Consider the following 9,740-nt stretch of genomic DNA (forward strand, 5'->3'; position numbering starts at 1 on the left):
TCTTCTACTGCCGAAAAACCAGTTTCACATACACGGGTTCATTCAGGCCTCAAAACAACCCTATGAGGGCAGAAGGTAATTCACCTAGGCACAGCGGGTTACAATTCACAAACCGCGTGACATTTGATCCTCATCTTGATCCCTCATTGCCTGCGAATTTAATAAAGGAGGAAACTGATGCTCAAAGAGGTGAAGGTCTAGCTCTTAACAAGCATTTCAGCCAGTGCACTTACAGGGCCGGCAAAACCGCAAAATGCGGAGCGAGCGGCGGGCTGCGGACACTGCCTCAAGCGGCGGCGCGCACTCTCCCTGCAGGGGGAAGCTGTCAAGGAGACTGGAGAGCGCCTGTGCACCCAGGGTCCAGGAAGCTGCCGGGTCACGTGATCCGCCGGCTCCTCTCACGTGACCTCTCTACCGGAGGCGGGGGCCTACGGCCAAGATGGCGGCCTACCTGCAGTGGCGGCGTTTCGTTTTCTTCGACAAGGAGCTGGTGAAGGAGCCACTGGGCAATGATGGGGCTGCTCCCGGGGCTGCGCCTGCCTCTGGACCCTCTGCTTCCAAGTTCCTTTGCCTCCCTCCTGGCATCACTGTCTGCGACTCAGGCCGAGGGAGCCTAGTCTTTGGAGATATCCTTTCTCTGGAGCTGCCTCTTCCCTCCCCGAATCCCTGAAGAGATACAGCTGGGATGAAATCTGTCCGTCAGAGGGGTTCGTGTTACGTGCCACTTTCCTTTAGATGGGCGCCCGGTGCGCCTTCTGTGGTCCGAGGGAAGAAAGGAGGAAGTCCGTTCTCTAACTTGCTGCCAACTGAGCGAACAATCCCGGGCGAGTCATTTTACCTCTCTGGGCTTCGATTTCCTTATCTGCAAAAGGGGCGTAAAATAACAATTCGGCAAGGTTTTTTTTATTGTTTTTTGTTTACTTTTAGGATCGATGAAAAGAACGGATGCAAGTTGGCTTTAAAAGATGAATATGTGAGGTGTCATTATCTCCCCAGTCCAGTGTTGTGGGGGAGGAGTTAAATGAGACCATGAGTTTGCTGCTTTGTTTTTCATAATGCTGCCACTAAACTCGGGCCTTTCTTTTCTAGTCTTTTTAAGATGGAGAGTTCCCAGAAGATAATCTGTGGAAAAACCCTTGAAAAATTTAAAGAGTTGTATGTATGTTAGTTGTTATTTGGGTTCTGGCCTAGATATAAGTATCTCTCCTTGGAAAGGAGGCTCCTTGACTACTCTGCACACATGGAAGGCCAGATATGGTTCTTGCCCCGCTCCCTACAGCTTACCGGGTTCCAGGCTTACAAACTACGGGTGACACACCTGTACCAGTTGAAGCAGCACAACATTCTGGCATCTGTTGGTGAGGATGAAGAGGGGATCAACCCCCTGGTGAGTCCTAGAAAGGAAATGGGAAAGACCCAGTAGCCTGAGAATGGCTGTTTGTTGGCGGGTGACTAGCATTCACACATCTGAGGTCTGTCCACAGGTAAAGATCTGGAACCTGGAGAAGAGAGATGGTGGCAATCCACTCTGCACTCGAATCTTCCCTGCCATCCCAGGGGCAGAGCCGACTGTTGTATCTTGTTTGACTGTCCATGAAAATCTCAACTTTATGGCCATCGGTAAGCAGAAAGAAGGCAAAGCTAACACCCCATGATTCTTTATAGATTTTCTTCAGAGTTGCTTCTGCAGCTCATCTTCACTGTTTTCATGAGACCATTTTGTACTGAACTGATGCACTTGAGATTTTAAAGTTTTGGATGGGAAAGCATTTAGTTTTGTTCTTTGAAAATGAGTCAGTGAGTCCTGATCTTCAGGGTAACCACTGGAGAAGTTGGGTAGGAGGAGAAAGAGTGTCACTTCTGACAAGTGCCTCAAGTGGTCTTTTCCCCCTTCTGTGCTTCCTGATCTATTCAGCCTCAATAAAATGCTATTTCTTGCTCTCCTGCAGGTTTCACAGATGGCAGTGTTACACTGAACAAAGGGGACATCACTCGGGACCGGCATAGCAAGACCCAGATTTTGCACAAGGGCAACTATCCTGTTACCGGACTGGCCTTTCGCCAAGCAGGAAAGACCACTCACTTGTTTGTTGTGACAACTGAGAATGTTCAGGTATGACCAGGGCCTCCACTATTACGGGCAGGCAGGAAAGGCTTTAACATTGCTCAGAGGGCTAAGGTAGGGAACTGACAAAAGAGGTAGAATTCCTGCAGTTTTCATCATACAACCTTGAATCGTTTGCCCAGCTTAATATTTTATTTCCTCCCTTAGGAGACTGGGAAGAGTTAGAGCTAGGAACTCTTGGTCTTGTAGTAAAAGACCTAAGTTTTTCTCCTAATTAACTTAAGAGACACTGGACAAGTTGCTTTACTTTTCTGGTTCCTGTGCTCCTAATTTATAACAGCTTAGTCTCAGCAATAGTTTTGTTTTGTTTCAGCAATGGTTTTTGGATAAAGCAGTAAAATTCTCTTACTTGCGAAATACCTGTAGTAAGTAGTGATAGTATTTACAGAGGAAAGAAATGTAGTCTCTGCTTATATATTTAATAGATGGGTGGTGGTTAATGGAGATGGCAAGCAGCCACGGAAAGTCTTAGGGTGCTAAGCATTAAAAAGAGAGAGCCAGCATGGAGGTGGAGATACCTTTGGGAAGGCTTAGATGCCTCCTCCTCAAAGGGAGCCTGTTAACCCCTCTCTTACTTCCTGCAGTCCTACATAGTTTCTGGAAAGGACTACCCTCGTGTGGAGTTGGACACCCACGGTTGTGGCCTGCGCTGCTCAGCCCTAAGCGACCCTTCTCAGGACCTGCAGTTCATAGTGGCAGGGGATGAATGTGTCTACTTATACCAGCCTGATGAACGGGGGCCCTGCTTCGCCTTTGAGGGCCATAAACTCATTGCTCACTGGTTTAGAGGCTACCTTGTCATTGTCTCCCGTGACCGGAAGGTTTCTCCCAAGTAAGGACTCCACGGAGAAGCAAAAGGGAGAGGGCTGAACTTGTTCCCCAGAATTAACCTGATTTTAAACTCCTAATGCCTGGATCCCATCAATCTCCTATTTGGTTTTAGGTAGATTGTGCCTACACCTAGATCGGTTATAATGGGTTTTTTTTGCTGAAAAGTGTGTGATTTTGCTGCAGACATTTGCTGAGCAGCCCTGATGCGCTAGAATGCTCCAGGGAATTTGGGACCTGGTATTGGGATTTTTACTCCTTGGTCAAAATGAATTGGGTAGAGGAACAAGGGACTGAGTAGTGGAGAAATTGGAAAGTTCTGGGAGATGCAAGACAGGGCGTTTTTCTCTCTGAGCCACCAGAAAGGGCGATGGGGTCTTCAGCGTGATGCAAGTGATCCTTGTCAGATGTTAGTTTTCATTCAGTACTAAGCTCAGTGGCCTACATACACCAGGCACTAATTATTTGTTAAATAATGGATGTTGGAATGGATGTAGTTAATTTTTCAATCTGTTGCCTGTATTAATTATAGGATCCTAAAGGGTAAGACCAGGTCTATATGTTCTCTTCCCACAACTGCTAGCACCATGCTAAATGTTACAGGATGAGCTGCTAGAGGGGCCAAAGCGGTGTCTTGTTCTGGGTGGAATGGGCAGCACCAAAGTTGTATTGGAAAGGAAATCGAGGGGAGCTGAGACAGAGGTGGTACAAATATCTGGGTCTTTCTCTTTCCCACACAGGTCAGAGTTTACCAGCAGGGACTCCCAGAGCTCCGACAAGCAGATTCTCAACATCTATGACCTGTGCAACAAATTCATAGCCTATAGCACCGTCTTTGAGGATGTAGTGGATGTGCTTGCTGAGTGGGGCTCCCTGTACGTGCTGACGCGGGATGGGCGGGTCCACGCACTGCAGGAGAAGGACACACAGACCAAACTGGAGGCAAGGCCACCAGATTCCCAGAACAGGCTGTGGGCACCCAGCTGCAGCTCTAGGAACAGGCTCCCCAAGTCCCTTGGCCAGGGTGTTTCCTTCCCTTTGGGTCACTTACTCAGCTCCCTTAGGGTAGGATTACAAGGCCAGTGGCCTGGGATGAGGCCTTAGAGGGAAGCAGTGGCTGGGAGCCTGAGCCCACTCTCAGGGTCCACTCTTCCTGCCTGTAGAGAACCTTGTGAGGCGAGCTGATGTTGGTCTTGGGGGTATCTGAGAGGTCTCACCCTGTCTAAGATCTAGGCTGATTGGGGCTTCACAACTGTCTGCCTTGTGTGTTGTGGGTGCGTTCTGGGAAGGTGTCTTCTCAGGACTGCTTCTTCCAGTTTTCTAATCTCTCTTCCCTTCCAGATGCTGTTTAAGAAGAACCTATTCGAGATGGCGATTAATCTGGCCAAGAGCCAGCATCTGGACAGTGATGGGTTGGCGCAGATCTTCATGCAGTATGGGGACCATCTCTACAGCAAGGGCAACCATGATGGGGCTGTCCAGCAGTATATCCGGTCAGTCTGGAGGCGCTTTAGGATATAGCTGTGAATGCAGGGACAGGCAGCCAGATAGGCTAAAACCTGCACTTGGGGAAGGAGGGTGGACTCCACTGTGAACCGTCTTTTTTTCCTCCAGAAACTGTGATGCCTCAAGTGAGAAGACAGTATACCTTATTGGAAAGGGGATGTTTTGGGTCAAATATTACATGACCAGCATGCAGTTGAGCTGATGAGTATCTGTTATCTTAGATGTTGACTTGACCTTTGTTAATACTCATTTTGATAAGATTCTTTAAAGGGAAAAGGCTATTCATCTCTTGCTTCCACACTTTCTTCCCTCAATACTAACTCTTAAATTAATAAGGGATCTTAAGAACCTGTCTAGCCTCTTTCCCAACCTCTCTCAAATTCCTGTTTTCATCCAAGTTTAAGAAACAGTGCTCTGGAGCCTTGCTACTCATGTGGTCCATGGTCTAGTAGAATCGACATTGCCTGGGATTTTGTTAGAATTGCAGAATCTCAGGCCTTACTCCAGACGTGCTGAAACAGAATTTGCATTTTAAGAAGATCTTCAGGTGATTCCTATGCACATGAAAGTTTGAGAAGTACACTGACCCCAATGCTATTTGATGCATATGTCTCCCTAGAACCATTGGAAAGTTGGAGCCATCGTATGTGATCCGCAAGTTCCTGGATGCCCAGCGCATCCACAACCTGACGGCTTACCTGCAGACCCTGCACCGGCAGTCCCTGGCCAATGCCGACCACACCACCCTACTGCTCAACTGCTACACAAAGCTCAAGGACAGCTCGAAGCTGGAGGAATTCATCAAGGTGCAGGGTGGTGTTGGCGGGGGATTCCGTGAGGGCCCCACTGAGCATGAGGGGCTCCACCAGGGCTGCAGAGACAGGGAAGAGCTGACCTTATTTGGGGACCAGAGTCCTCTGGTCTATAAACTAGGAAGAGGAATAGCCTTTTTTGCGAGTTTTCTCCTGTTTTCTCTCTTGGTTTTTTTTTTTTCTTTTTGGCTGCACTGCGTGGCTTGCCAGATCTCAGTTCCCCCACCAGGGATCAAACCCGGACCACCAGCAGTGGAAGCGCAGAGTCCTAACTACTGGACCGCCAGGGAATTCCCACCCCCCTTGTTTTTTGATGCCAGAACTTCTCGTGGTATCTAAGCCCAGGGAAGTCCTGTGTTCCCAGACGAGTCCCTCTAATAGTAGAGGCAGAGGAAGACTTTTGGAGAGGCAGGATAACAGTGCTTTAAAAGCATCAACTTTAGGACTTCTCTGGTGGTCCAGTGGTTAAGACTCCACGCTTCCACTGCAGGGGGCACGGGTTCGATCCCTGGTTGAGGAACTAAGATTCTGCATGCCGCTCAGCGCTGCCAAAAAAAAAAAAGCATCAACTTTTTTATTGCCTTAAGAATCTGGTCTTAGAATCAGATGCATATTTCCTTTCCGTTCCCCAACCACAACCTCTCTATGACTGGTTTTGTCTAATGTCTCCCTGGCAGACAAAGAGTGAGAGTGAAGTCCACTTTGATGTGGAGACAGCCATCAAGGTCCTCCGGCAGGCTGGCTACTACTCCCATGCCCTCTATTTGGCTGAGAACCACGCACATCACGAGTGGTACTTGAAGATCCAGCTAGAGGACATCAAGGTAGGGGAGCCCCTTGACACGGGCAGGACCCTGTTCTTTTTCTAGGACATCCCTGGGATACTGAAAGTGCTTCCTGGTGGGTGAGGCAGGAGCACGTGCTTATTCTGCCCTTTCCCTCCACAGAATTATCAGGAAGCCCTTCGATACATTGGCAAGCTTCCTTTTGAGCAGGCAGAGAGCAACATGAAACGCTACGGCAAGATCCTCATGCACCACATACCAGAGCAGACGACCGAGTTGCTGAAGGGACTTTGTACCGACTATCGGCCCAGCCTTGAAGGCCGAGGCGATAGGGAGGCTCCAGGCTGCAGGGTGAGGCCTCAGGGAGAATGGCTTTTGGACAGCGGGGATCACCTTAGCAGCCCAAGTACCGAGCCCGCTCACTCGGCCACCTCTCCTCCCTTGCCGTCCTAGGCCAACTCAGAGGAGTTCATCCCCATCTTTGCCAACAACCCGCGGGAGCTGAAAGCTTTCCTAGAGCACATGAGTGAGGTGCAGCCTGACTCCCCACAGGGCATCTATGACACGCTCCTTGAGCTGCGACTCCAGAACTGGGCTCACGAGGAGGAGCCGCAGGTGAGACCTGGCAAAGTGGCCGGAGGCGCTGGAGAGAAACTGCTTCCATTTCTTTCCTGGTTGCCTCTTGCTGCTTTCTTTAGACCAATAACACCTCACCCTTGGGGGCTAAATGGTCCCCCGTGAAGAGGAAATAGGACTGAGGGGAAGAGATAGTTGACTTGCCTGGTGCTGAGAGGCCTTGTCGTTTTTCCCTGATGCCCAGCAGCTCCACCCTCCTCTTTTAGGTCAAAGAGAAGCTTCACGCAGAGGCCATCTCCCTACTGAAGAGTGGTCGCTTCTGTGATGTCTTTGACAAAGCCCTGGTCCTCTGCCAGATGCACGACTTCCAGGATGGGGTCCTTTACCTCTATGAGCAGGGGAAACTGTAAGAGTCTGGGGAATCGCAGGGAAGGGGACCGTGGCCGAGCCTCCCGTGGGGGACAGCTGCTGATGCGCGCCTTGCCCGGCCGCAGGTTCCAGCAGATCGTGCAGTACCACATGCAGCACGAGCAGTACCGGCAGGTGCTCGCCGTGTGCGAGCGCCACGGGGCGCAGGAGCCCTCCCTGTGGGAACAGGCGCTCAGCTACTTCGCCCGCAAGGAGGAGGACTGCAAGCAGTACGTGGCGGCCGTGCTTAAGCACATCGAGGGCAAGAACCTCATGCCGCCTCTCCTAGGTACTCCGGAGGACAGGGCGGGCGGCTGGGTGCAGGCTGCCGGCAGTCGGGCTCTGGGGCAGGGGTCCTTCCGTTCTATCCAGAGGGCTGCTTGGTTCATGGTCTTGTTTCCTCCCGGACCCCCATCTCAGTGGTGCAGACCCTGGCCCACAACTCCACGGCCACCCTGTCTGTCATCCGGGACTACCTGGTCCAAAAACTGCAGAAGCAGAGCCAGCAGATCGCGCAGGACGAGCTCCGGGTGCGGCGCTACCGAGAGGAGACCACCCGTATCCGCCAGGAGATCCAGGAGCTGAAGGCGAGGTACTTGGCATCCAGAACTGTGGAGGCGTCCGGGGATAACACTGTTCTTCACAGGGTGTCATTTTTCAAAGACAGGATTGTATGGAGTGTGTTTGAGCATTTCATTCTTGAAGATCTGTTTTGATGGAGGAATTCCAAAGAATGATTTACTACGTAGAACGTGATTTATTGGGCTTTGGAGGATATTATCTTGTAGCAGGTACTTTTCTTGGGTTGGATGGACCTGCTGGGAGGGTGCTGAGACTCCATGCAGGCCCAGCGTGGGGTCCTCCTGTGACCCGCTTTAGGTGGTAAGAAGAGCAGGGCCTCGTAGTTCCTTAACGGGGACCTCTCTCTCCTCATTGCCTCCAACTGCCTTCTCTCTCCACGTGGTTCCTGGCCCTGCCCTCACTTTCTGCCACTCTTTTCTGGTCTCCCTTGCCTGTAGTCCGAAGATTTTCCAGAAGACCAAGTGCAGCATCTGTAACAGTGCCTTGGAGTTGCCCTCAGTCCACTTTCTCTGCGGCCACTCCTTCCACCAGCACTGCTTTGAGAGTTACTCAGAAAGTGATGCCGACTGCCCCACCTGCCTCCCTGAAAACCGCAAGGTCATGGATATGATTCGGGCCCAGGAACAGAAGCGAGATCTCCATGACCAGTTCCAGCACCAGGTGGGGATGACGTGACTCCCCCGCCCACAGGGAGGTGGTGAGCGCTGGGGACTGGTGTTCTTTTCTCCTCCTCCTGTGGGTTTTTTTTTTTTTAAACATTTTTTATTTCTTTAATGTATCTATTTTATTTATTTAGTTTTGGCTGCATCGGGTCTTCGTTGCTGTGCGCAGGCTTTCTCTAGTTGCGGCGAGCGGGGGCTACTCTGTTGCGGTGCGCGGGCTTCTCATTGCAGTGGCTTCTCTTTCTTTTTTAAAGAGATGGAATGAGGTGTTCTGTTTTATTTTGATTGATTGATTTTTGGCTGTGTTAGGTCTTCGTTGCTGTGCGCAGGCTTTTTATCTAGTTGCGTTGAGCGGAGGCTACTCTTCGTTGAGGTGTGCGGGCTTCTCATTGTGGTGGCTTCTCTTGTCGTGGAGCACGGGCTCTAGGCACGCAGGCTTCAGTAGTTGTGGCTCGCGGGCTCTAGAGCACAGGCTTAGTAGTTGTGGCCCATGGGCTTAGTTGCTCTGAGGCATGTGGGATCTTCCCAGACCAGGGCTCGAACCTGTGTCCCCTGCATTGGCAGGCAGATTCTTAACTGCTGTGCCACCAGGGAAGCCTGTCCTGTGGGTTTTTGACTCGCAACTCTTCTCTTTCCCTGCAGCTCAAGTGCTCCAACGACAGCTTCTCTGTGATTGCTGACTACTTTGGCCGAGGTGTTTTCAACAAATTGACTCTGCTGACCGACCCGCCCACAGCCCGACTGACTGCGAGCCTGGAGGCTGGGCTGCAGAGGGACTTGCTCGTACACGCCAGGAGGGGCACTTAAGCAGCTAGTGGGAGGGGTGTGGCGGTGGAGGCCCAGCAGCAGGGACTCAGGGGGACAGAGACAGGGCTGTTGCACAGGAGTTAGCAGACATGCCCAGGACTCTGCTCTCATCTGATGCCATAGCCCTCAGGACTTAAGGGGACTTTCTTTTCCTGCCTCCTTCTTCGGCCAACCTGCCATTTGTCCTGTTGACTTTTTGAGCAGTGTAGATCATTCCAGACCAGAGGGGGAGGGCACCTCAGCAACCTCGGAGTCTGGACAATAGCGGCTTTATTCTCTATCCAAGAGCACCAGGCTGTGCTTGGGTCCTGGCTCCCAGAGTCTATAAATAAAAGCATATAATGATTTCGGGGTTGAAGGATTTATTCTGGGGACTTCCTGGTGATTCTTAACTGTGCAAAATGTACTTCTTTCCCTCTGCTCTCCTAGAGCTCCCCTTCCCTTCCTACAGAGTTCCTTAAAGATGATGTTCACGAGACTTCATTCCAGTAATGAGTGGGGCCTATGGCATCTAGTAGAGTTCAGTTGAAGAACCTCTGCAAAGGCCTGAGGCCTGAGCCCCAAGAGCAGCCCGTACTGAGGACTCTGCTCTATAGTGTGGCTGGCCTCTGTGGCTCTTGTATGGACAGAGTATTCAAGCTGGAGGCAG

At 51.0% G+C, this 9,740-nt stretch overlaps 1 protein-coding gene across 3 annotated transcripts; it reads left to right on the forward strand.

Annotated features, from left to right (window-relative positions):
* The first annotated feature begins 424 nt into the window (after nt 1-424).
* VPS11 (VPS11 core subunit of CORVET and HOPS complexes) lies at nt 425-9,437 on the forward strand. Of its 3 annotated transcripts, XM_022560226.3 has the most exons (16): nt 425-626; nt 1,239-1,387; nt 1,485-1,620; nt 1,950-2,113; nt 2,710-2,957; nt 3,694-3,895; nt 4,295-4,446; nt 5,079-5,265; nt 5,949-6,095; nt 6,219-6,407; nt 6,510-6,671; nt 6,899-7,038; nt 7,127-7,329; nt 7,461-7,632; nt 8,060-8,282; nt 8,927-9,437. In XM_022560226.3, exons 1-16 carry the CDS (start codon nt 440-442, stop codon nt 9,089-9,091), a joined length of 2,826 nt encoding a protein of 941 aa, XP_022415934.1. In that variant the 5' UTR covers nt 425-439; the 3' UTR covers nt 9,092-9,437. The 3 variants fall into 3 exon arrangements, 2 of the variants coding, with proteins under 2 accessions (XP_022415934.1, XP_022415935.1); XR_002642812.3 differs by lacking the exon at nt 8,927-9,437 and having other exon boundaries at nt 7,461-7,831; nt 8,060-8,171; XM_022560227.3 differs by lacking the exon at nt 8,927-9,437 and having other exon boundaries at nt 7,708-8,169.
* The last annotated feature ends 303 nt before the right edge of the window (nt 9,438-9,740 follow it).

The sequence above is a fragment of the Delphinapterus leucas genome, chromosome 7 (genome assembly GCF_059928025.1).
Source record: "Delphinapterus leucas isolate spDelLeu-1000000601 "Yukka" chromosome 7, BTC_Dleu_Yukka2, whole genome shotgun sequence".
NCBI classification, from domain to species: Eukaryota; Metazoa; Chordata; class Mammalia; order Artiodactyla; family Monodontidae; genus Delphinapterus; species Delphinapterus leucas.

Bases quoted from the DNA above. Each gene is read 5' to 3' on its own strand.
- VPS11 (XM_022560226.3), top strand. From the start codon at position 440: ATGGCGGCCTACCTGCAGTGGCGGCGTTTCGTTTTCTTCGACAAGGAG. The intron at 5,266-5,948 runs GTGCAGGGTGGT...TCTCCCTGGCAG, and splicing joins AGCTGGAGGAATTCATCAAG to ACAAAGAGTGAGAGTGAAGT. The intron at 7,330-7,460 runs GTACTCCGGAGG...CCCCCATCTCAG, and splicing joins CCTCATGCCGCCTCTCCTAG to TGGTGCAGACCCTGGCCCAC.